Source organism: Propithecus coquereli, unplaced genomic scaffold (genome assembly GCF_000956105.1).
Source record: "Propithecus coquereli isolate 6110/MARCELLA unplaced genomic scaffold, Pcoq_1.0 Scaffold34, whole genome shotgun sequence".
NCBI lineage: Eukaryota > Metazoa > Chordata > Mammalia > Primates > Indriidae > Propithecus > Propithecus coquereli.
The window spans coordinates 1,844,420-1,871,747 of NW_012149063.1; the positions used below are offsets into that span (position 1 = coordinate 1,844,420).

Genomic DNA, 27,328 nt, shown 5'->3' on the forward strand with positions numbered 1-27,328 from the left:
CAGCAAATAATGTGCGTTCAATTCCTGTTCAGGTTACAGGACCTTACTCAAACTAACTCCAATGCTGTGAGTTAAACACTCACGGCAGGAGATGCTGGCTTTTCTGCACTGATATGGGCGATTTGCACACTGGGGGGATGACTTCTCCTAGTTCTTGCTCAAACTAGTTCTCCCCCCACCCCACCTAATGCTGTCTAAGTGAAAACCCAAGGGACTAATACCTAGAAGCAAAAAATAAGTGTAGATTTCAGGTGGTTTTGTCAACCACAGCGAGAAGGTGTTATATTCATGAGGAACAACTGCAGAAATAAAATTTAGCAATATTTCCATACTATTCCCAGTGAAAACCAGGTTCCTTTAAAGTCAATGAATTATGTGTTTAAATTGAATGCTTACATTTAGCACTATCCTGTGTTTTAAGCAATAAATAAGTTTATTTGTATATATATTTAAAACCTACAATAGTTGAGTGTGTATTGTGTACCAGGTATAATAATATAGAACTGCTTATTTGTTTCGATCATAGACAAAATACAGTTCTCACTAAATAAGCAGAAGAATTCCTTTGCCTCCTACTGAAGGCCACTTGTAATCTGGAGTCTCAGCAATGTTTTGTTTATTGTCTCTCAGCAAAGCTTCCTCACTTTGCACCTTGGCTCATGCCTTTTCAAATCCTACTCACGCTTCCAAGTCTATTTCCATGTCTGCCTCTTCCTTGAAGTTCCTGACCTCTTCAGAACAAATGTCTCCTTTTTCCTTAGAGCAGGAAGCCCTTGTTACACGCAGTACTTGAGCACTTGTCACATATTGTTGAGGGGCATGTTGAGTGGAGCTATTTGGCTTTTCCTGTGAGTACAGCCTGCTCCCCAAATAGATGTTGTGTTCTTTCTGCAGAACAAGTACTATAATTTTGTGTTATGCAACTGATAGTGGAAATTCATCTAAACTTCTGGCTGTCATCCTGCATCCAAGAAGTGGAGATTTTTTACAATGTGAACTCACATGTATGTGGAAGCACGAAGACCTGGGTGTGTACCTGAGAACGAGAGATAAAGTTTAGCTTTGTTGATATTTTCCAGTTGCTTGGAAATAAGGGTGTATTCTCAGATGATGTTTTATATTCGGGAAACAAAGTATGCTTTCCTAATGTGCAGTGTGGTCAGTGTCACCTCCCTGCCAACAAATTTTTTTTTCACTGGTTCTCTCTCCTTGTCTCTTCTATTTTCCAGACAACTATCCACTTTCTCACTGAGCTATGTACTTGTCTGATGCATAAATTGTATTTTGGCTTCCTGGGACAATAGTTAGAAGTCTTTCCTGCACAGTTACAAAGTGGCTTTCTTGGGAGGTGTGCTGTGCTTTGTTCTTCCTGTGACCAACCTTCCCTAGGGCCTAAGCTGAGCTCAGTATAGTGTTAAAGACATGTACTCTCAGAGTAATGTCTTGGATGGTGGAACTTCGGGGATTAAAATAACAGCAACCCGACCAAAAAGAGGAATTTATCATGAAGCTATGAGACCATTTCACAGAACCGAAAGATGAGAAGGTAGCTGGCCCCCAGATACTATGTGGAACCTGGGGCTCCAATGCCAACAGACTCTCTGTGTGTCTCTTACCTTTACTTAACTCTACACGTCTGCTTTGTTCTTCTCTCTTTTTGCAAACTAGCTTCTGCTTTTTCTAGCAGGTGACAAAACAAGGGCCTAACAGCCTCTGAGTTTGAATCCTTGAATCCAAGTGTCCAGAGAAACACTGCCTTGGCCCAATCCCCAATACCAAAAGACAGACTTTAATTATTATCTTGGGCCAACAGTCCATACCTGGATGAATAAAATGTAGTCAGACATGGAATGATATTTTACTCTATTATTTTTCTGGGGTAATCATTTGGATGGAGGGTGGTAGGAAGGGACTATTGCCTCGAGGAATTTGGCTACACAGATAAAAGAGCGGATGTTTGCTACACTGCATACAAGTATAGAGGTGAATAGTTTATAAGCCCTTTTCCACATGTCATCTCATGTGAATCTCACGATAGTCAGGCAAGACAGGTACTACTGGTACACAACCCACAGAGGAAGGCATCAACATGCCCCTAGAAACTAAAGGACATGTGCAAGATTCACAGGTAAGTACTAAATCCTCCTTCCACTGTTCAACAAAACTCAGCTTTCAAAATGTTCCTGAAATCTCACCACCTTCTCAAGGTTGTGAATGGGAGAGTAACACTATCTTTTGCTCTCTTGTTAGTTTGGCTTTTCTAGAAAAAAAGAGAAGTCCCAGGGAAGTATAGTTTCATGGAAGCAGGAATGAGGAAAAAGGGGAGTGAGACAGAGAAAGAGGAGAGGTAATATAAGGGGGTGAGTTCTGAGTGGGTCGCAACCTGGAAATAAGCTGATTGGTTTGTATCATAGGATATTTTCAGAGAGGCTGCTTGAAGCTACCGTGTGTTCGAGGGGTCGGGGAAGGAAAGGAATAAAACTGCTTCCGTTGCCCAGCATCAGAGTTCAGGCCCCAGGGCATTAACTCAGCAACACTTACTATTGTGAATGCCTGGGGACATAGAAGGGGCTGCTGGACACACAGAAGCCCTGAAGTAGGACACAAGGTACTATCGGGTTACAGAGGAGGGAGTGACGCAAGAAAATAGGGGCGGCCACAGAGGGGGTCTGGTGGGCCAGAAAGCTAGCCTCCACCATGACAGGACCTTTGGCCACAAAGGTGGTGAGAAGCCACCTTTCTATGGCCTACAAGAATGCAGCTGCTGCCCAGGCATCTTCCAGAGAGTCTGAAGTAACAGTCAAGTAACACTGAACAGCTGGTCACATGGTCTGGGGTCAGGATGGTGACATCTGCTCACTGACGAAGACTCACTTCAATGACACCTCCCTTCCCCCACCCCAGAATCAACCAATCCCTTCCTTATGCCTATACTATTTTTCACATGAGTCTAACGTGGATATGTGAACATTAACACAATTATTCAGATTTTTTCCTCTCCTAGAGAAGATTTTTTGGGGGTTGGAGCAATGTTGATTCATTAATTCAATAGTTTCTTGAGTATCTACTATGTGCTGAGCACTTTTTTCCATGCTAGGGATAGAATGGTAGATAAAATAGACACAAATCTTTAACTCTTTGAAGCTTACATTTTAGTATGTCTGTTGGGGGGAGACCAATAAAGAAATAAGTAAAATACATATTGTTGATGGGGATAAATACTTTGGAGGATGGAAAAGTGAGTGTCGTAGATTAACTATGGTGGCCAGGGAAGGGGTCACCGAGAGAGTGACATTCAGGAAAGAGCAAACATGGATCTCTGTGGGAAAAGAGTTCCAGGGATGGAGAAAAGCAAGTGCAAAGGCTGTAAGGCATGTCTGGTGTGTCTTGGGAAGGGCAGGAGGCCGGTGTGACTGAAGCAGAGGAAGGGACAGCACGAAGTAGCTGAGTCAGAGAGTTAACACAGAGCCAAATAGCACAGGACATTGTAATGACTTTGCTTCCACTTGGGGAGCGATGAGGACGAAGCAGGACTTTCAGCACAGGACTGACAGACTTAAATTTCAACAGGATTGCTCTGGCTGACAAAAGACTAGAGAGGGGCAAGGGTTGAAACTGGGAGCTAGGAGGTTACTGGGGTGAAATGGGGGGGAATGCCGGATGCTTGTACCAAGACAGTAGCAAAAGTGGTGAGAGACGGTGAGATTGTGGTTTAAAACTGGTGCTGACAAGACTTGTGATGGATTAGAAGGGAGGTATGAGACAGAGAAGGGAAAAAAATGACTCCACATTTTTGGCTTGAGCCAAGACTATGGGAGGAAGAGATTTTAGGGGGAAGATTAGTAGTTTGGTCATTAGTAGTTTGGCTTTGAGATATCCAAGAGGAATTGTTAAATTGACAGTAGATTTAGGAGTCAGATGTTCAGGGAAAAGTTCATGGCTAGAGATATAAATGTGGGAGTTATTACTATTTCAGTATTTTAAAATATTAGTTTAGTACTATTTTACTACTAGAACTATTTAGTATACTAAATAGTAGTTTAGTATTTTAAAATAGCTATTAGATATTTTAATGACAGATGTCATTAAAAGCCATGAGACTGGATAAAATTACCAAATGAATGAGGGCAGACAGAAAAGCGAAGAGGACAAAAGACTGACTCCTAGGCTACTCCAACTTCCATGGGTTAGAAAAGTGAGAAGTAACCAGGAAGGGGACTGAGCAGAAGTGGCCATGAGGGAGGAAGATATCCAGAAGAGCATGGTTTCTGGAAGCCAGGTAAGAATGTTTCAAGAGCAACTGAGCCAAATGCTACGGACAGAGGTGTTGAGAATTGCTATGAACTGAATGCTGCATCCTCCCAAAGTTCATGTGCTGAAATCCTGATTCCCAATGTGACGGTATTTGGAGATGGAGCCTTCAGGAGGTAATTAACTCATAAGGGTAGAGCCCTCATGAATGAGTGCCCTCAGGAGAAGATATGGGAGCCTGCTTCCTCTCTCTCTACTCTCTGCCATGTGAGGATACAACAATAAAACAGCTATCTGCAAACCAGGAAGAGGACCCTTGCCAGACTGGATCTGCTGGCACCTTGATCTTGGACTTCCCAGCCTCCAGAACTGTGAGAAATATATTCTATTGTTTAAGCTGCCCAGTCTAAGCAGCCTGAACTAAGACAAGAATTGACTTTTGTGCTTAGCAGCATGAATATCATTGGTGACCTTGAGCAGTTTCAGTGCAGTGGAGGCGGCAAATGCCCAAATGGAAGTTTAAATGAGAACAAGAAGAGAGAAATTGGAGCAATGGTATAGGCCATTCTTCAGAGTTTTGCTTTAAGGGAAAGGAGTGAAATGAGGGTAGTAACTGGAGGGGAAAGAAGAGTCAAGAAACTGTGTGTGTGCGTGTGTGTGTGCCCATTGAAAAGATCCAGTAGCACTTACTGGCAGAACCATGCAGAAAACGAACAATTGTGAGAAAAATGAACCGAACATGCCCTGGAACCAGGTCTACATAGGCCACTGAACTAATCCATGTGTGGTTTCTGTATCAATGGGAACATGTACTATGGAACGAAAGGTGCCTGGGTTAGGCTTCACAGGCCTAATACCTTAAAGGTTTCGGATTCAAAAGGCAGAAGTAATGAGCCTGTGAAGTAGCAGAGTGGAGGTTTTCTCCCGATCTATGGAGTCAAAATGTGGTCTAGCAGCATTTTCAGGGAGCTTAGTTGAGGGGGCGGTTTCACTGAATGCTGCAGTTGCTATGATCACCAAATAGCAATTAGTAATCAAATAGCAATTCAGTGCCCAATTTCTTGTACCACCTCATAAATCAAAATAGAGGGCCTTGTTCCCTGGGGGAGTGCTTTGATGCGTACTACTTGTACGCAGTAGTACAAGGAGGCCGGAAGGTCAAAGATGGGGGAAAGACAGGCATGGGGCGGAGGCAGATCTTGCCACACCATCCTGCCCCAGTTCCTGATTTTCGCTCTGCTTCTCCAAGCAATGGGGTAGATGACCCTTTCCCTCCCACTTCTTCCTCCTTTGCTCTTTGCGCCCCCTACTTCTCCTTTTGCTGTTCTCTCTCAGTGCAGGACTGGTTCAGAAGCTGAGCCTTGGCCACTACCTGGCTCCCCACCGCCTCAGGGCGCACGGGAAGAGGACTGAGAACCCTGAAACTCCGGCGGGGCAGGAGCCAGCCTTCTGAGCATGTGCGAGCAAGCCGGGGACTAGGGCGGATTTGGGGGGCCAGCTCCAGGACGCTGCCCAGAGCGCAAAGCGAGAGCGCAGCGAGCGCAGAGCGGGACAGCACTGCCCGGAGCAGTGCCCTGCGCCCAGGGCGCAGTGGCGGCGCCCTGCTCTCCGGGCGTGGGCGAGCTGGCCGCGTGTGCCTTGCTGCTTGACGCGACGACCAGCCAATCAGGGCGAGCGGCCCGGGCTGCCATGTGACAGCGAGGCGGCCCCTTTCCCCAGCGCGGCCAGAGGGAGGAGAGAACCGGGGCTCGCCGCGAGCCTTCGAGAGCAGCAGCCGCGGAGGCGGCGGCGGCGGGCGGGAGCGGCGGAGGCACAAGCTCGGGGCCAGCCGGGCGCGCATTCCCGGACGCCCTGCGCCGCGGAGAGCTTGGCGGGCCGCGGGAGCCGCGGGACAGGAGTGGACAAAGCAAGATGGCAGGGATCTTAGCCTGGTTCTGGAACGAGAGGTTTTGGCTCCCGCATAATGTCACCTGGGCGGACCTGAAGAACACGGAGGAAGCCACCTTCCCGCAGGCTGAGGACCTCTATCTCGCCTTCCCCCTGGCCTTCTGCATCTTCATGGTGCGGCTCATCTTCGAGAGGTAAGAAGGGCTGGAGCACCTCCTCCCCTCCCCCTGCACACACACGCGCGCACACACTCGCGCGCACACGCACACTCGCGTGCTCTGTGGCGCACGCCCCCGCGCCCCCAGCGCTCGCGTTCACGCCTCCCAGCCCTTGTGTTTGGGGAAGGGCTGCCGACCCCTCTGCCCGACTTGCTTTCTGAGAGTCAAAGAGGGGCTAGCTTGCCTACAGATTTCCTCCCGGGCGCCGGGAAGGGGCGGCGGAGCGTTAGGGTCGCCTCCCCTACTCCCCATGGCTCGACTTCCTCCTCGCGGTGAGGGCAGGCGAACAAAGGTGAGCGGTGGCCGCCCCCCGGACCCGCCCGGTCCACCAGCGCGGCACGCGGCGCTGCCAGGCAGGGCTTCCCCGCCGAGGCTCGCCGCCACCCACCTGACAGCCAGGGACGTTCCGGACGCGCGGCCGGGAAGGAGGAAGAACCGCGCGCACTTGCAACCTTTACACTCTGGCATAGGGATTGTAGTGACTGTGCTTCAAAAGAATACGCCAGGGACTCCTTGGCTTCTGGTCGCTATTTGGTTTCCATCCTCGACACTGTCAGGCCCCTATGCTGGGAAGTAGGTGACAATAGCACTCCAGGTTATCAGCGGTTTCTTTAAAAGAGGACGTGGCAGGATGGGTACATAGCTTGCAAAATGGTGATATTAAATTGATAGCTGTGTCCTGGGAATAATCATAAACTTTTTTTTTTTTTGGCATCAGAAGACACTTAAGATTTTGAAAAATTGTCATGTAATTTTTTGTATAGTTCCTCGATTTGTTTGGATATCTCCATTGTGGCACACACAAACTTGTGTTATTCTCATTGAATTAGTTTTAGTCACTAAAGTAGATTTTGCCTGCCAAGCATTTTCTGGGTGCTATTGATAAAAAACCAGGACTGCAGCACACACTTTTTCGCAACAGAAAACATCATCTTCCCCTTCTTTTTACCCATCCCTCCTCCCACCCAATTCAACAGAAAAGGCTGAATTTCTTAGATCACGAAGTAGAGTTTAGATTCCGTTTCTCACTTCCATTCCACCTTTCTGCCCCGGCCTCCAGCTCACCTTGATTTTGTTTCTGTTATCTTGTTTGCTGTTTCTGTTTGCCTAAAACCACTATTGAGGGTGGCAGAATGTGTCTTTTGTGCCATTTGCAAGTGCAAATGGCTACAAAGCTTCATGGAAACAAAAAGTATCTTTTGTTTAGGGAAGGTGTATTTTTCAATGGGCAGTATTGTTACTTGAGGTGAAGTCAACGGGTCACATGCAGAAATTGACCTGCACAAAGGAATAGACTCCTATTTTAAAATGATTTGGAGTCCAATACAGATATGTCATCGATCTTATCTTGAGCTGAGACTTACTGTGAAAAAAGTGGGTGTGTTTTCAGGTTCAGAGTTACTTCTAGAGCAAATCTTTACTTATGGAAAATATGAACTCATATCTAATCTTGCAGTCTCTCCAAAGGCCGGCTCTCAGGAACCGCAGTTTGCTCTATGTTGGCACATAGTAGGGGATCCACATACAACTGCAGAGTGCCATCTGATAAATTCTGTCTGATAAATTCCAGCTGTGCTCACATTTAGATAGCTAATGTGTTTAAAAGAGATGTGCACTCATATTTTGGAGAACACAAGCATGACCTGTATGCAGAAACCTGCATTTTCCTGACATCCTTCTTCTATGCTGATTCCAGGCTATTCATTAGTTGAAAAAAATTATTAGAGAATGGAGATAGCTTTGTACTTAGACTCTCTCTGCCTTTAAAAAAATAAAACACTAATGTAATAGTTGAAAACTGAAAGTTCATTATTCCTCTTCCTGAACGTTTTTTCTTCCTTTGCGTGATCCAATGACTTGATTTACAGTTTACACAAAGAAGTCAGTCACAGCAGATGTCTTTGTATTGATATGTACAGAGTTGGTCATTTTCCTTCAGGTCATTGATTCAAGTAGAAGAGTTTTAATGGCCTATATGGAAAGTGAAGGTTTATGGTTAATGTTGACAATAGTAATCCAATATGGCACATATATCACAGGATGCTACTGATTTTTGGAAAGGTGTCTTGTTTGGTTCTTTTTATAGTAGTGACAGCTCTGTCTTTATTAACCATTCAGATTCTCTTAGGTTTCCCCAAATCCCAGGGTATAGTTATACCCAGAGTTAGAAGTTCTGCACGTTTCTCCTCTTCTCAAACCTAAATGATGCATTCTTGGAACCACTCTGTAATCTTCATCTCAGTAGCAAACTCAAGGGCCTGAATCAATACAACTGAACCAGCCAATATTGTTATCACTGATAGAATTCACTGTCAGTATCCTTCTAACATTTTATGCATAAATTTTCTTTTTCAGTATTCTATAATGTATAACATGATTTAAAGAAGCCTGTTGTGAATCCCTTTATAAAATGAAATGCTTTTGTAATAGGAATAATTCCTTTGAGATTCTATTCCTTTTATGCTTCTATTGTCACATATTTCAAAGCTGAGAACATATCTAGGAGATACCTGATTATCTAAGATTTTTATTTTACACTAAAGGAGGTCAGTAATGTCTTATTGAGGCTAAAATTGTGAATTTGCGTGCCTTTTCCTCAGTTTTATGTACTTCTTTCTGTAAAGAGAAAAACTAAAGGATTGACTGAATTGGGCTTTGCTCAATTGAACAGGCCTATCATTTAGTTTTCACCCTCGCTGTTGGGGTGTTGACAGTAGATGCCTTCATGGCCAGAATATGCCACTTTGTAGGAGCATATGGGCAGCAATATGGAAGCCCAGCATGGTTGGTTAAAAATGGAGCAGCCTAAGGTCAATGACTTTGGCCAAGCCTCTGAATAGCCCAAAGGTTGGTGGTTTTTAGCCTAGCCTTGATACTATACTTAACTCTCAGTACAGATGAGAAGGGCCACTGTAGATGCTACTTGGCTGACAGAGTGAAATATCTGTTGTTTAAAAAAACAACTGGATGGTTTCTCTTAGAATGAAAATTATAGCATATACCGTTATATTATATTGTTGACTTGATGACAAAGAACAAAATATTATTTAATAATATAACATTATCATCTATTTGATGAATTTTCTTGACTTAATGCTTGTTTAGGCCCAGGAAGCCATTCTCAGGAATTTTAATAAATGCTTCTTCCAACCTCACTTTTTCAAAAATGTGTTTTCCTGTGGTATTCATAAATGTGAGATTTCTGCTGAATCTCTGTTTGAAATAAAAAATCTTTGAGTTATTGTTACAAATGGTAACTTTAATGCATTTTCTTCCCCAAGGATTTAGGAGAAAGATGCAGAAAATATTAATTGGGAATCAGAACACTCAAATTCTATCAAAACTTAACCTCACACTGGGGCAGCCTTGTAATTTATCTCTTCTTATTTTCTCATGTATACAGTGAAGCAAATGGCCTTTGTAATCTGAAGTTGCTTTCACCCTCCCAATTTTCTGATTCCTGTGAGCCTTCTGTATTTTAAGCTTACTAATTATTATTTCATGAAACTTTGAAGCAGGCCAAATGTCATTTTTGTGGCAGGCAGAAATAAATCCTCTAAGAATAAAGAGGTTTTTTTTTTCTATAGAAATATTCTAGTCAATGGTTTTGTATATTGTATTTCTCAATTGTATTTTGAGTTAAAAGAATCACTTGAGCTATTATCATTTGTGCTTCAAAAAGTTATAATATTTCAGAATAACCAACAAAGAAAATTCTGCAGAGAAAGCAATTGTTCCCTTTTTTTTTTTTTTTTTGAGACAGAGTCTCACTCTGTTGCCCTGGCTAGAGTGAGTGCCGTGGCGTCAGCCTAGCTCACAGCAACCTCAAACTCCTGGGCTCAAGCAATCCTTCTGCCTCAGCCTCCCGAGTAGCTGGGACTACAGGCATGCGCCACCATGCCCAGCTAATTTTTTCTATATATTTTTAGTTGGCCGATTAATTTCTTTCTAATTTTTTTAGTAGAGACGGGGTCTTGCTCTTGCTGAGGCTGGTCTTGAACTCCTGAGCTCAAACAATCCGCCCGCCTTGGCCTCCCAGAGAGCTAGGATTATAGGCGTGAGCCACCGCACCTGGCCTGTTCCCTTTTTGAAGGACTCTTTTAGGTGAAACTCAGAATAGACCTGGCCCCTCTTGTGATGACTGGGTGAGAATGAGAAGCTCATTCCTGTCAGGTTGGATTTCAAAATGCCAAAGTATGTGAGGAGTGTCATCTTTAAGGAGGCTGATACCAAATAGTCTGGCTTGGCTCATTCAGTCCAAGAATGATTTGCTGTCCCCAAACCTTCAAGCAACAACAGTGTCACAAAAGAGAGGGAAAAAGGAGAGAGAGAAGGGGAGAGAGAGAGAGAGAGAGAGAGAGAATGAGAATGAGAATGAGAATGTGTTCCTAGTAGTTAAGGGGAAAGAAGAGGAGTGAATGACTTCCAGGAAAAAGTGGGGTATCAGGTGAGGTTCATTACTTAAAGAATTTCTTCCTAGATGTTCCTATAATGTACCTTGTAATGAAGAGATTGATATTATCAGATATATTTTAAAGGAGTTTTTTTGAACAACTTGCATACAGACATGGTTTTTCTCATGCAATCATTGCTAGATATTAAACCCTATAAATGTATCTTATTAGCTTGTTAAATGATGGTGTGATTGATTCAGATTAAAACTGTGGATACCTGCTCTGCCAGAGACTAGAGTATAAGGTAAGAGTTGGGTTCAGACACAAATAGGTTGCTTCCTACAGTTTCTGACTGGAATAGGAAAATTGAATTACGGTGGATGTTTTGTTGGAACACAACCTGAAATCAAAGAGATGGTATTCTTTGCAGAACTTTAGTACAGCTTTCTCATCTAGCAAAATGAAAGGTTTGCATTTACAGGGTGCAGTAGTTTGGCTATTTGTAATAGGTCGATTTGTGAGTAAACGGCATAACGTTACTCTTAATGGGCAGTAACTTAGAAGGTAGGGAAGGTAGGGGAGATAACTTTAAATTATCACAATGATTTAATTTCATCAAGGATTATGAAATTAATACCCTGAGTTTACTTACGACTTTCTGTTGGAGATACCTGAATTCTCTGTGGACAGGGGTGGGTAGTTTTCTCCTGGATTCCTAGTTTGTAAGGTATTTCAGAAGTGGTTGGTCTTCCCTGACGGCGAAGGGCAGGTGCTGGTGGAAGGAAAATGGAATTTCAGGTGAATTTCTTCCATCAGTGTACCAGTCTCATGGCTTTGTGAGACATCACTGCACCTTTCTCAGGCTTTCCTTGTGTATTGTATTTTATTTTTGAGACAGGGTCTTGCTCTGTTGCCTGAGCTACAGTGCAGTGACGTCCTCATAGCTCACTGCAACCTCAAACTCCTGGCCTCGAGCAATCCTCTTGCTTCAGCCTACCCAGTGGTAGCTGAGCCTACACGTGTGCGCCACCATCACCCAGCTGATTAAAATATTTTTTTGTAGAGATGAGGTCTTACTATGTTGCTCAGGCTGATCTCAAACTCCTGGCCTCAAGCTATCTTCCCACCTTGGCCTTGCAAAATGCTAGGATTACAGGTGGGAGCCACCACTCCTGGCCTTCCTCATGTGTTTTACTCACCTGATTAAATCTTGTTGGTGAGGACTAGAATCTAGGTCCGCGTCATATATTGAAGGTTTCAAAGGTTTATTACATACACTTAACATTTTCTTCCTTTATCACCAGGTGAAATCAGATTTTCTATTTATTTCTTACAAAGTCAGGACTCTCAAAATTTTATTGTTTTTTTCCCCCTCTTTCATCTTCTTTGGATCAGTTCATTTCTTAAACCGTTTTGAGTCCAGAGATGGGGTTCCAGATTTTGTTTGCCAGTTAACTAGTCATGTCACTTTATGTATTTTAGGAACCATTTTTTCTTAATTTTTTTTGAAGGTAATCCAGATTGCCTCTTTTTGTACAAAGATCCTTTTATATTAGTGATGCCCTGAGAATCTTTATTCCTAAGATTTTATTCTTTGCTTTCTTCCCCATATTATTTTTAAATGATTTCATTGTCTCTTTTTTTGTGTCACTCTTTCCTGACACCATCACCTTATTGACTGCTCCAAACACCTATGCTATGGCGTGATTGAACACAAAAGGGTGATTCTTGCGCAGTGTCTTTTTGGGTTATCTCATTAGTAACGCTGTGGATGATTGCATGCCTGGTCTGAAGCTTTGCCTTAGTGTTTACCATCTATTTTGTTTGATGTTTGACTATTGTGAATGACAGCCATTTTTAATGAATAAGTTTTTAAATTTTGAAAATAATAGCAACAATTAATATTTATTCCCTAATGACCTTATTACTTTACATAGTTTATTTAATTTCCCCTCAAGTCCTGGGAGGTAGATACTAATTTTTACCCAATTTTACAGATAAAACTAAGGATTGAGAATTTAGGAAATACACCTAACCTTGTACAACTTAAAATAGCAACGTAAGCATTTGGAACTAGGTTTCTTGACCTAATAATTTTGATAATCTTCTAATTTAAAGTAAATATCATGAAATCATACTATATATGTTGTTTATATGCAGCCTTTTGCCATTTAATGATTTAATCTGAACATTTTCCATGTAATTAAACTTATTCAAAATTATTTTCAATGACTGTACGTTATTTTATGCTATGGATGTACCATAATTTACTTAACTGGTCCCCATATTTTTGTGGACATTTAGGCTATTTCCAGTATATGTATATAAGTCTTTTAATTCCTGATGATTTCCCAAGGAATGTTTCCTAGAAGTGGCATTTCTAAGCCCAAAAGGGTAAATATTTTAGTGTTCTTGATAACTTCCAAATTGTCCAGAAATTATATCCATTTGCACTTCCTTATCAGAATGCAGATTATTATCATTTGAAAAAATTTTTACTTTGAAAGAAATGTTACTGTTGTAATGTGCATTTTTGTATTATTTATGATGAACTTATTTCAAATATTTATTAATCGTTGGTATTTCACTTTCTGTGAATTCATGTATATTTTCCCATTGGGGTGAGGAGATGCAGTTTTATCTTTTTCTTGTAGAAAAGTGGTAGCCTTCTTTTTTGTTGTTATTTTTATTTTTAATGCAGAATGGTTTTGTCTTGGTCTGTTTCTCTGGTCACATATTCATACTCTTTTCTTTGTCTCCTACTTTTCCCCCATAAGCTAAGTCACCATCATCAGAAAGAAAGCTGGTCAGATTTTGCATAGTGGGAGGGATGTATTCAGGAGGATGATGTAGGTAATATGCATGCTTTATTATAGAGAGCGAAGCAGAGAAAGAGCTGGGAAGAAGACAGGCATCAAGAATGAATGGGTTTTTCTGAAGGAAAACTCAGGGATGGACCATACATTCTTTCAAATTATCTTTCTGAACTTTTGGTTAAAAATGACTTCCTGGACTAATCATCAGGGAAATATAAATCAAAACAACAATGAGGCCAGATGTGATGGCTCACACCTGTAATCCCAGCACTATGGGAGGCCAAGGTGGGAGGATTGCTTCAGGCCAGGAGTTTGTGATCAGCTTGGGCAACATAGCGAGACCCTGTCTCTCTAAAAAAATTTAAAAATTAGCTCACTGTGGTGGTACACACCTGCAGTCCCAGCTACTCCGTAGGCTGAGGCACGAGGATCCCTTGAGCCCAGGAGCTCAAGGCTGTAGTGAGCTATGATTGCGCCACAGTGCTCGAGCCCTGGATGGCAGAACAAGGGACCCTCTCTCTAAAAAACAAAAAACGCACCGCAAGCAACAATGAGATACCACCTGATACCTATTAGGATGGCTGCTATCAAAACAAACAAACAAACAATACCTATTAGGATGGCTGCTATCAAAACAAACAAACAAACAAAGCAAACAGAATAAAAAGTATTGGCTAGAAGGAGGGCAGATTAGATCCCTTGTACACTGTTGGTAGGAATATAAAATGGTGCAGCAGCTATGGAAAACAGTATAGAGGTTCCTCAAAATATTAAAAATATTATTACCATATGACACAACCATTCTGCCTCTGGGTACCTGTGAGGTCTCTAGAGCAGTCAGATGTATAGAGACAGACAGATAGTAGAATGATGATTGCCAGGGGCTGGGAGCTGGCACAGAGTTTGAGTTTCGACAGATGAAAAGAGTTCTGGATGATGGTGATGGTTGCACAACAATGTGAATGTGATCAATGACATAGAACTGTCTGCTTAAAAATGGTTATGATGGTAAATGTTATGTTAGGTGTACTTTATTTTACCACAATTAAAAATAAATAATAGGCTTATTGACTTTTAAAAAAGTCACATACTAGAAATAACTGGCTTCATTTTCTAGGCTTGACATTTTTCTAGTTAGGAACTAACATCCCGGTCCTCTTGATCCCAGTTGCATCAAACACTGCCTTTTTTTTTTTTTGTTAAATGCCTAATTCCTTTCAGATCTAGGAGAGCCCCTCTTCTTTCCAGAATCTTCTGGCATGGGTATTTGGGCGGCGAAGATTTAAAAATCCAGAAAGCACTTAAGTATCTTGGGGTTTTTTTGGAAGGCCCTTGAACCAAACAACTTACTTCAAGTCCATTTGTTAATATGACATAGTGTCAGAGGGTCCCTAGGATTGGAGTAAAGGCGTCCTGCTGAGTACACAATCCATTTAAAGCAAACCAGGAAAATGGGATGAAATTCTTACAAGGGAAGTGACCTAGGCCACAGCTATATCCTGTGGAAGCTTCGGATGGGTTAAGATCAGATTTGACCCTCTTCTCTCCCTTTCACTTTAACTTTACATGCATTTTATAAGCAAGTGATTAAGACATTTGAATACTTGAAGCTGATTTTTCTCAAATACTGCATATTATAAACACAGATTGTAAGCATTGGCAGGTACATATTAGTGAATATTCATTTTTTGAAGTTCATTCTAATGTTTTGTCATTGTATAAAATGCTGCTTTCGTAACTCATCTGTGAGAATGTCGAGCATTTTTTTTTAAAGAGAGCTTTCTTTTCCTCACTACTGGCCTTCAAAATGGACTTCTCTTGGGCCACTGCTGCTAGCTCTTCCTGTTTTTGCTTTTATTAACTCAGAATAGGATTGTGGGGCTTGATTTTGGCAGAAGTGGGGTTAGAGATACACAAATGGTTTTTAGCAGGAGAGATACATTCCTTTTCTAGGTAACCTTTTTCACACAGTGACCTAGGAATAACATTTGTGACTTGCCATTGTCTGCATAAATCTCACATCTTTGAGGTTTTCAGGTTATACAGCTGTTGCTGCTGTCCTGAAACTGTGGTTAAGATTGTATTTTCTTTCTTCCTTTCTTTTCCTCTATTTCTCCCTCTCCCTCCTATCCCTCCCTTGTTTCTTATTGTCATTGGGTACAAATCTTTTAAAGACACAGGAATGTCCTTTGAGAAGAGGAACAGCACTGAGTTAGGAGTCGGGGAGGGGATTAAGAAAACCATCTGAAATCTTGTCCAGGGACACAGTTTGGCAAGTAGCAGAGTAAACCCTGCCAGCTAGTCTAAGTGGCTCTGTAGATCTTATTTTAATAGATCACCATTTCAAAGCAGAATAAAGACTTGCTGGTTTACTGAGAGTGGCAGTTTTGGACACAATAGCTTGAGTGAAGGAAAATTGAGAAAGGAGCAATCAGTCATTTAGGCAGTTTGGAGACTGGGAGACTAACAGGGCTTTGTGTGTCAGTGGGTGTGTGTATATCTTTGAGTGCATGGGTAGGCTTGATGGTTACGGTGCATTTGAATTATGTTCCTGCTTTGTACATTTATTGCAATTAATTAAAAATGTATATTCCTAACTAGAATTAAAAGGAGAATGGATGGGATATCAGAAAGATTGAAACCTAGGTTTCAATCCAAACGCTGCCTTTTATCAGCTATGCAGTAGTAGGCAACATACTCTCTGAAATTTGGTGTCTTCACTTGTAAAACGGGGAATATGCCTGTTTTGCAATCGTGGAGGATAGTATGAAAATACATTTAAAGGGGATTCAATTAAAACTGGTCCTTAAAAAAACACATGTTGTATAGAAAATAATTGATACCAGAGTACAATATTTAGTACCTACTTCAGAAATAATGTTCAGTAATGTGATTTAATGTCCTGGGCGTGTGTGAAGGGTTGGGGGTGTGGGGAGGGGGTACAGCTTGTGGAAGCAGTAGGGCCTGTGTATATATTTGATCATGGAACTGGAGGATTTACTTGTTCTGTTGAAGAGTAAATATTTAGAGTTTTAGACAGGCCTTGAAGCCCCAGTCTGTAGCACTGTGCCTGTTGAAGGAGGAGAATGCTTCTACTAAGCCTTTTCTTCTCAACTCTTAGGGATGAGGATTGCATGCCAGGAACCTGCTTGTATTTGATGGCAGAAAACCATTTCTAAGGGTGGGGTGTTAAACAAGTGACGGGCCGCTGTGTGCCACTGAGCCTGGCTCTTGCCCTGGCTTCTGTGCCTTTGGAGAAAGCCCTGGAAAGATGGTCTCCCTCTAGCTGGAGTTTTCTAAGGAAGCTGTGTTTCAGTGAAGGGAGGCCTTATGCAGATATCCCCACCTTCCTCCTGCCCCCTGTCTGGCCCCGATAGTCCTTTTTTATTGCACACAGTTTCAAGGGAAAATTGATTGGATATTAAACCACTGGTATTGGCAGACATCACATTTAGCATTTATATTGATTTAAGACCTGGGTTGCATTCTGGGCCTGCCACTTGCTAGCTAGAGGTCTAGGAACAAACTACTTCACCTTTCCAAGATCAGTTTCCATCTGAAACTCACAGGGTTGCTGTGAAGATTAAATGAGATAATACCTGCATTGTGTTCAGGGCAGTGCCTAGCTCATTGAAGCAGTGATTACCTGTTCTTCAGGTTTATTCAAGGTGCATGCACACACACACACACACACACACACACAAACACACACACACATACATAGTCACTTTCTGAGTATTTCTAAAAAATGAGACTTCATAGGCCTTTTATGTCAAAACTACACTGGCTTCTGAAACCCTTTACTGGCATTAACTTTATGTCATGGACATTTATGAGGACCCCATTCTTGTATGATGTAGACTCTTATTTTCACTGGTTAGGGGTGCCGTTGCAGTTATTTATGTGTTACTTTCCGTATTATTTTTCTTCTCTCTCTTTTCTTTTTCCTGCAAGGAAGATTCTGATTCTTCCAGTTACAGCTGGCAGAAAACAACCCTGGCAGCTTAGTGAAGAACTGGGCCTTGTCCACTTCACACTCATGTGATATACCCTTTGCTGAGACTGTACATTAATATTCAGACAGCTCAGAAATAGGAAAGCTTTGAGTCTGACATTTATTGATTTCTTTCAGAATTTTACGCCTAGTGGATTATCTTAATTTGATCCTTAAGACAAAAAGAAACTCATTCTAGTGGCATTGGGATCATATTTATGAAAATGCAAACATTTGAAATTAGCTGAAATAATACGTTTATGTATTTTTTTTCTTTAAGAGAAATCAATCTGCACCCCCACATTTGAACTTGCACAGGTATGAATGTGGCTGATCTAGTCTGACCAAATTGGTTCAGAAGGAATTTGCATCTGCTTTCAACTAGAGGCATTTTTCCAGCTCTGCATAGTTTAAATATAATTTGTAAGTAGTTAGCCATGTAAATAATTTAACAAACCTGATAATTTTTTTAAGGCTTTGCTAGAGGCATCTCAGGGTGATCCAATATACCATTTATGGTGGGTCGTCTTTTAAATGAGGAAGTAAGGAAAAGATGAAACCACAATGCTGTAGAACAACAAATTACCAAAAACAGTCTTGATTAATAATTTAGTCATAGTTTAATAGAGCTGTAGACTTTCTACTTAAAAAGGAAATTGAAACTTATTCATTCAAAGACATAAGTCTTTGGTGGGTCAGACGACAGTGGTGTACCAAAGTTGGGGGGGTGGGTACAGTCTGCCTTGGGTATGTGCAATAAGGGGGTATATTACCTATAGAGGATTTTAAAAGATAATAAAATTAATTAAAAGTTGGTCTTCTTTTTATTAGCACTCTGTGAAGCCAATTCTAAACAACGAATTGATAGAAGTGATAAAATACTCCTCCCCACCAGGGTACACGGCTCCATCCCCCTTGTCTTGGAATACCACTGCCAGACACTGTTTTAGGGCACAGATGATCTGAAGATCACACTTTGAGAAATACTGGCAGAGATAAAAACGCTGTTCCACCTTCCATTTTATGTGTTAAGATACTGAGCCCAGAGAGTGATGTGACTTGCTGTCTGCTACCCACTCAGGACCTGGCAGAGCCTGCTGCCGTGGAAGCCCAGGCAGTGCCTTGGTAGAGTGACCATCTCATTCTGGTTTTATCTGAGACTGTCCCAGGGAAAACCAAAACAGTTGGTCACCCTCCCTAATTGCTCACCCTCCCTAATTGCTCACCCTATTAAACCCATTCTGGCCACCAGTCAGGAGCATTTTGACAATAAAAAGGGCTACTCTGTCTCTCCCTAAGGATGGCTTAGGGTGTTTGTGGGAAGAAGCGTCCTTGGGGTTTGAGGCGTGTTGCCTGCACCCACTGTCCATGTAACCACATTTCGTGCCTTTTTTAAAAAAGCGATCAAAGAACTTCCCATTAAGTGTGGGCTGGAGCTCCTGAGAGCAGAACTCCTTCCGCAGATACCCAGGGCCAGGTCTTGGTGTGCTAATTCCTCCTTAGCCGGTCTGCGTTACTGAGACCATAAACTTTTTTGTGTTCCTCCTACTTTCACCCAGGGTGTGATAAGCCTAGTTTGTTAAACTCCCACACTTAAATGGCTGCTTGCAGAATTGCAAAGGGACTGGCGAGGAAACAGAAATAGACATGCAGGTGGTGGCTGTTAAACCAGACGGTATTTTCAAGGCGGGTTCAGGCAGTCAAGTGGTTTATGTGTGTGTGTTTTATGTTCATGGTTTTGTTGAGTTTTACAGTGTGTGAAGCTTACTTTTGCTAGTGTTCGGTATGGTTTGTTTGAAAGAACTAGGCTCCTGAAATAAACATGCCAGTGAACTCTATCTTAGAGTTTAATGAGGAAAGGGCTAGGAAATTCCAGCTCTGACATTGCCTCCCTCCAAGGCAGGCTTTAGCTATGGGTCTCTAAGCAGGCAAACAGGCTTGCCAGTGTCAGTACTGTGCTGTGGCCCTCCTCACCCCTCTGTGGTCCACACCTGGCACAGTGTCAAGCCATATAAGACTGGGCAGAGGGCACCTAGGTAACAATTTAGGACTGGGGCTTATCACTCCCTTGACTGCTGGAGCCTATTTGCCTACCCTAGTGCAGCTGTATCTTCTTACTTCCCCCTCTTACTCAGAACCTACTCTGTCTTCGAAGCCAAAGTCTCCTGGGTAAAAGGAATCTCCTGACTGGGAAGGGAAAATCTCCCTTACCTCTGGCCCTGGCCCTGCCTGGGTACCAGCTGTTCTGTTATTACTCATATTTCCCAGGGCCATAGAGAGTTTGGGGCAAATCCACTTAGAAGGATAGTTAATAAGAGCTTTCATCTCAACTTTTGCTAACTTTAATTTTTTGGTGTTTAAAAAATATGTAATAAATAACATGGAAAAAATATTCTTTCTCTTTTCAAAGATAACTTCATGGTTTTAGATTGTTTTTCTGATTTTAAAAAAAAGAAATAAATTTGAGTTATTGCGTTCCATAATTTAAAAACAAGAGTTTATTGTTTGGCAAGCAGTTTCCCCCTTTTTTGGAGTTGAGGATGAGACAAAAATGTTGCATTAAAAGCAGAACCAAACCTGGTTAGCCTTTCTTTCCATCAGTCCCCATTCCATTTTCCAGCCAATGTCTAATCCTTTACTCGGGTCAAATCTAAGGAATTTTAGTCCTTTCAAAAGCTTTGCTAAATTGGATGCACTTAGCTGCTAGAAACTTCTTACTGCCCTATTTTAAAAGCCAACCTAAAAGAGTTAGCATGCTGCTCTGAATGGGAACTGCTAAAGTAAATAGCATATGATGACATATTTGGGATGTTGACAACCGATTATACTTGCCTTTGCAGGTAAAGTTAAACACAGTCTTTTTGGTCCTGAGGCCCAGTGTTCAGATTTGTGGGGAGGTTTGGGGGGGAGAGAGAGAGAGATCGAGAGCCTGAGTGCAGGCACTGACTGGTGCTCTGCTGTGTATACAGCAAAAGGGAGCATAGAACCCTAGCTTAAAACTCCATCTTGGAGAAAGCCGTGTTCAGTCACCATTATACCCCAGTGGGTATTGGCTGTAAACCCCACCACACAACTGAGTAATCGTCACTCATATGGCATTCTTAGACAGTGCTTTTTTTTTAAAGTAAGGTTTTTATTCTGTATGTATATTGTGCATACAGAAACATGCACAAAGTACGCCTAAATGTACACTTTGTCGAATTGTCACAACAAAGTGAATATACTGTGTGCTCAGTAATCAGAACTCAGATAAAGAATAGAACATTATTAGTACCCCAGAAGCTTCCTCCTTTATTAGTTTTTACATATTTTTATAAATTAAGGAAACATTATTTGCAGTATGAAGATGAAAAGACTAATCTATGTGACAAAACCCTCTATTCCACTTAAGGTCTTTGGCTCTTTATGGAGGAAAACACAAGCTCTGGTACTTGCCATTACCAGCAGAGCCGGCCTGCTGCTTTCTGTTAAGTTTGTGCAGATGCTTGGAGACGTGTGTGTGTGTGTGTGTGTGTGTGTGTGTGTGTGTGTGTTTATGTACAAAATCTTAGTGTTTGGCTGTCAAATTTAATAAATTAAATAAATTATTTAAAAAGGAATGGGAAGAGGTTGTGAGAATGTGAGAGAAAGACCATAGTGAGAACACCTATCTTCTTTCCAATCTTGTTTAATTAGTGATAATGTTTTGTAAGGGTAGGCACCAGTAAAGGGACAAAAATACAGTGCCTTTACGTAATTTTTTTTAAGTAGAATAGGTGTATAAGTTTGTTGACAAGCTTCTGTGTCCTGTTTTTTGAATGTGGATGGCCTCACATGATTTGTGGTTTGAGACAAGGGAATCAAAGCTATCATATACTTTGGATTTGAAAAAGCCAGGTGTTTTGAACACTAAGTATTGTTTCGTGATATTGAAATACTGTATTTGTTTTGAAAATGGTATCTTATTGCAGTGCTTTGCATTTTAGAAATTATACTCACCTTAAAAACCATGTATCCTTCAATCTAAATTTTTCTTATTTAAGAAAAATTTTCTATTCTGCCTTTGGATATATCTTCAATTTCCTTTGTCTTCTCTGCTTCAGGAATATCAGTTATACATATGCTAGATTTCTTTTGTCTTCCTTTCACATCCATCTTCTCTATAATCATATTAATATTGTTAATTTTTTCCATGTTTGATTAATTTTCTTCACTCCTACCTACCACATATCTTTTTCACTCATGTTCATTTGCTAATTTTTTCTATTGCTCTTAATGTTTCTGTAATCTTTTAAAAACCTTTCCTTTCTGTTATACTGTTATCTTTGCATTCTTTTGCAGTTTTATAATCACTTTTCTGAACCTTAGTATCTCTTCCACTTTTTTTTTTGTTTTTTGAAGAACAATCACATGACCTGCAGTTTCTTTAAAATTGTTTATTTAAAGCTTTCCTATATTCCTGTGGGTAGTTCTTTTTTGTTTACTTTCTACTTCTCATTATTTTGTAATGTTATGTATTGATTGTGCTGGTTCCTATCCATGCCTTTTAATCCTAAATTAACAGAAAATATTAGATCTCTTTCTGCTTATTTTTACAAAGAGTGTACCTTAAAATCAACTTGTTAAAATCTCCTATTGTTTTTAGACTCATAGCATAATAGAAAGGTTTTTCTTTAAAAATAATATATTTCATTGATAAAATGTTCAATATTCTTTGACCCCCAGTTTTAAAATGTGTGAGTCTTAAAATGTTCAAATGGTTCTAATGCTGTAGTGTTGAGGTACAAATTTTCCCAGAGCGTTTTTTTGAGGGTTGTGTTATAGCAATATTTTTCCAAATTATGCATGTTTGAGATAATTGTTTTTTCATACTAGTTTTAAATGGAACTTATGAATTTTTTTTCAGCTCTCTTGGAAATGTAATGATACAATATACAATCAATCTTTTGGTGCAGTATTATCTTGGCAGTAACTATTAATATTTGTTAATTTCTGGTGTATTAATTTTAATTTATTGACTTTAAAATGTTTCAGTGTCTCACATGATTAATAATGCTACAAAAATTATTTGACATTTTTGAATATTTAAAATTATAAAGCCTCTTGATTTAACACATTAACTGCCACACTAGAAAAAAATTTTTTTCCTTGGGGCCACAGTGTTTTATTACGAAAATAGAACAAAAACTTCGAAAACAAAATGAGCCTTTCTAATTTAATGAAAAATTTGTTATTTTTTATTGTTTTCTGTGTATGAGTTATATGCAACTTGAACAATAGTTTTCGCGGCTCCCAAGGTGAAGAGACATGTAAGTTAACATACACTTCATGAGGCCCCAGGCTCAAAACTAGCATGAGTTAAATAGAACTCACATGGAAGTTAATGTGCTAAAAAATTATTTTAAAAATTCCTAAAGATATATGTCTATAGTCTCATTGGGAAACTCCTAGTATAAGGAAAAAAAAACCAACCAATTTTCCATTTTCAGTTTTCTTAATTTCACTTTCTTTGCTAGATGTGAACAGTATTAGCAGTTGATATGTATGTTGTATCAGAACTTTTTCAGTTCATTTACCTATATATAGGTACATGGAAATATAAACTTTGTTTAAAACATGGATGATGCCACGTGCAGTGGTTCTCTCTGTAGTTTCAGCTACTCAGGAGGCTCAGGCAGGAGGATCACTTGAGGCCAGGAGTTCGAGGCTGTAGTGCCCAATGATTGGTGATTATGCTTGTGAATAGCCACTGTGCTCCAGCCTGGGCAGCATAGTGAGACCCTGTCTTAAAAAAAGAAAGCATGAAGGATATACTCTAAGTCCTACTTTCAAACTTGTTTGTCTTTTTTTCACTTTAAGATCATGTCTTGAAAATTTTCCAGTGTCAGTGAATATAGAGCCACTTTATTCTTTTTTTTTTTTTTTTTTCCGAGACAGTGTCTCACTCTGTTGCCCAGGCTAGAATATGGTGGCATCATCATAGCTCCTGCAACCTCAAACTCCTGGGCTCAAGAGATCCTCCTGACTCAGCCTCCCGAGTAGCTGGGCCTACAGCTACACACCACAACGCCCAGCTAATTTTTCTTTTTTTAGTGGAGATAGGTCTTGTTCTTGCTCGGGCTAGTCTTAAACTCCTGACCTCAAGTGGTCCTCCCACCTCGGCCTCCCAAAGTGTTAGGATTACAGGCGTGAGCCACCATGCCCAGCCCGCTTTATTCTTTTTAATATGATGGCACAATATTTCTCTAAACTAACATGTAGTTGCTGGATCAGAGGGTGTGCAAAGTTAAACTTTATTTTAATAAAGACCAGTAAAGCCTTTCAAGAAAAACTATACCAATTTATACCCCTGCCTATGCTGTATGAGAAAATCCATTCCTCATTTCCTCCCCAGCCTTACTTACCCTGTAGCAAATATGATGTAATTTTGACAAACTATCTTAATCTATAAAGAAAACAGCTGTTTTAACCTGATGACTTATCCAAAGAACAGTAGGTTGGGGCTCTGGCTAAGAAAGAAATTTAGTAATATCTGCCATGAAAATATATTTTGCCAATCTTTCTTTACCTGAAGAATGGGAATAATAATCATAAAACACAATGAGAAATTCCTTCAAATTTATAGTTTGGAACTTTGCAACATCTATTATAAACATTTATTTAACAAACATATCTCACCCTGTCCAACTAATTGCCTTAGGGTTATTTAGTTAACAGGAATAGTATTTTGTTATATTCTTTTATAACAAATAAAAGTTAATCATAAGTTAATATAAAGTAAATATTACCTTGTGCAAGAAATCATGAATGAAGGATGTCTCTTCTTGCATGGGGTTTCCTAATAATTTATTATCAGAGTAGTTACGTTATGATTAAACTATTCTGATAGTAGAAACATTTCCATTGAACAAGTAAGCAAATAATAAATAGCCAAGATTCAGCAATAACCATGAACTTAGAATTCAAGAGAGGAAGATTTTAAATCTAGAACTAGGTTATTCTTCAGTACAGCTGACTGTCCAGTCCACCCCACCTCCCAGTCCTCACATCATCTCATCTTGCCTTTCTGCTTAGGGAAAAGTTATGTTCTTATACCTGTAGGATGGCATGTATTAATATTTTTTGACCTTTATGAAAATGACCAAATATAGAGAAAAGCTAAAAAAAATGCTATGAACACTCTTATATTCACCACCAGACTTCAGTGATTGTTAACATTTTTATCATATTTTTCTTTTTCTTCTGTACCATGAGAAGTAAATTGCAGATACTATGACCATCACCTTGAAGTACTTGAACATGGATCTTGCCTCAAAGAATCAAGACATTCTAGGGTGGCCTTTTTAAAGTAACTTTTTGAAACTATATTTTAGATTGTGGAATTTATAATCTTTTTGACACGTACAGCTTCAAAGCTATAGAAAACTTATTGCTTAACGGGTTTGGTAAGATTACAAGGTAAAGGAAGACCATAAATTTAGACTCGATGATTAAGTTTAATGGATATGTAAAAAACAAGGCTAGAGGTGATACTTCAATGAAAAATGGGTGATTATATGCAATATTTTGCTTGATATTTCATGGAAGTTGTGTCTAAGAGTTTGAACTATTTGGGCCGGGCGCGGTGGCTCACACCTGTAATCCTAGCACTCTGGGAGGCTGAGGCGGGTGGATCGTTTGAGCTCAGGGGTTCAAGACTAGCCTGAGCAAAAGCGAGACCCCGTCTCTACTAAAAATACAGAGAAATTAGCTGGACAACTAAATATATATAGAAAAAATTAGACAGACATGGTGGCGTGTGCCTGTAGTCCCAGCTACTCGGGAGGCTGAGGCAGGAGGATTGCTTGAGCCCAGGAGTTTGAGGTTGCTGTGAGCTAGGCTGACGCCACTGCCACTCTAGCCTGGGCAACAGAGCGAGACTCTGTCTCATCAAAAAAAAAAAAAAAAAAGAATTTGAACTATGAAACCATGAATATACAAGAAATAGCTGAGTAGTTATTTATTAACAATATTTCTTGGCTTTAGAAAATCAATATAAAGCACATTGGCTCATAAATGAGGCTGTTAGGCTCAGTTATATCAGGCAAACATTTCTTGAGATTATTAGTTCCTGCCCCTGATATGGTAGTGCTTACCCTTCTGTGGATCGTGTTTGGTCTTGGCATGGTGGCTTCAAGGCTCAAAATCAGTTGTTTGTTAATGTGGAGCACAATTACCCTCTCAGATGCGAGCTCAGACTCACCATTCCTCTTAGTTAGGTAAGTCTAAGGCAATGAGTTGAAAAGGGTTTAAATATATGAAATATATTTCTTAAATAAATGATCACAATAGATGTCGTAGGGTTCACAATTATAAACTAAAATAAAATCATATTATTAATATTATTATTTCTGTTTCTCAGGTACAGAAAGAGGTTAGCTCATCTCCCCCAAAGCAAGTTTTGGGCAGAAAAAGGAATCACAGCTTCCAGCCACTGCATTAACTGTGCTCTTTTCTGGAATCCACTTTTTCTTATCATCCTATTATCATCACCTTACCCTGTGTAATTCTTGGGGAAGGATGCCGATGAAGAAAAAAATCAATACATGCATATTGTGAAAAACTGTCAAACAGTAAAATAGGGTATACAATGAAAAATAAAACTCGCTCCTCAGAGGCAACCAGTTGCAGCTGCCTTCTGGAATTTTTTCTGTGCATATTCAAGCATATATGTCTTAGTTAGTTTGGGCTGTGTGTTAGGGTTCTCCAGAGAGACAGAGCCAATACGATAGACACAGATATAGATATAGATACAGAAACAGAAGAGATTTATTAGGGGAATTGCCTCACACAATTACAGAGGCTGAGAATTCCTACAACAGCTGAAGAACCTGGGATGCTGGCAGCTTGGCTCAGTTCAAGTCCAAAGGCCTGAGAACCCTGGGAGGACTGCTGGTATAAGTCCTGGAGTCCCAAGGGTGGAGAGCCAGGGGTCCTGAGGTCCAGGGGTAGGAGGAGAAGAGTGTGCCCCAGCTCTAGAAGAGAGAGAAGAAATCCTTCTTATGTTTTTGTTCTATCAGGGTCCCCAGCCAATTGGATAATGTCTGCGCACATTGAGGGTGGATCTACAGTCTAATCTCCTCTGGAAACACTCTCATAGACACACCAAAAAGTAATGCTTCACCAGTTCCCTAGGTATTCCTTCATCCAGTGAAGTTGACATGAAAATTAACCGTCACAGGCTGCTATAACAAATACCACAGACTGCGTAGCTTAAACAATAGAAATTTCTTTTTCACGGTTCTGGAGAAAAGGAAGTCCAAGATCAAGGCATCAGCAGTCTGGTGAAGTCCCACTTCCTGGTTTGCAGAGGGCTGTCTTTTTGCTGTAAGCTCACATGCTGGAGAAGGGGAGGGAGGAAAAAAGGGGAGGGGAGATTATGTCACTAGAGTCTCTTCTCATAAGGGCACTAATCCCATTTACGATGGCTCCATTCTCATCTCCTGATTACCTTCCAAGGCCCCACTTCTTAATACTATCACATTGGGGATTTAGGCTGCAACAGATGAATTTGGTGGGAGGAGGCGGGACACCAACATTCAGTCTATAGCAATATATGACGTCTCCATACACTTTATTTAACACAACCTGTATATGCTCTTTGGCACTTTGTTTTTCACTTAATGTATCTCGAACATCTTTTTATGAAAATGGTGAAAACTAACTTTTTTCTTATAGATGGTTGTGTAGAATTTTAACGTATTATATATGTTATATAGCATATGCAATACATGTAATCTATTTATCATA

General features: G+C 40.5%; 1 protein-coding gene across 2 annotated transcripts in view; it reads left to right on the forward strand.

The window, feature by feature from the left end:
- The first annotated feature begins 5,977 nt into the window (after window positions 1-5,977).
- The window catches only part of CERS6 (ceramide synthase 6), a 261,185-nt gene continuing 239,834 nt past the window's right edge, over window positions 5,978-27,328 (forward strand). Inside the window, exon 1 of one of the 2 annotated variants that reach the window (XM_012650710.1) lies at window positions 5,978-6,332. In XM_012650710.1, coding sequence (XP_012506164.1) covers window positions 6,163-6,332 — 170 coding nt within the window. In that variant the 5' untranslated portion in view covers window positions 5,978-6,162. The remainder of the gene's footprint in view (window positions 6,333-27,328) is intronic. The other variant, XM_012650711.1, reaches the window with a different exon arrangement.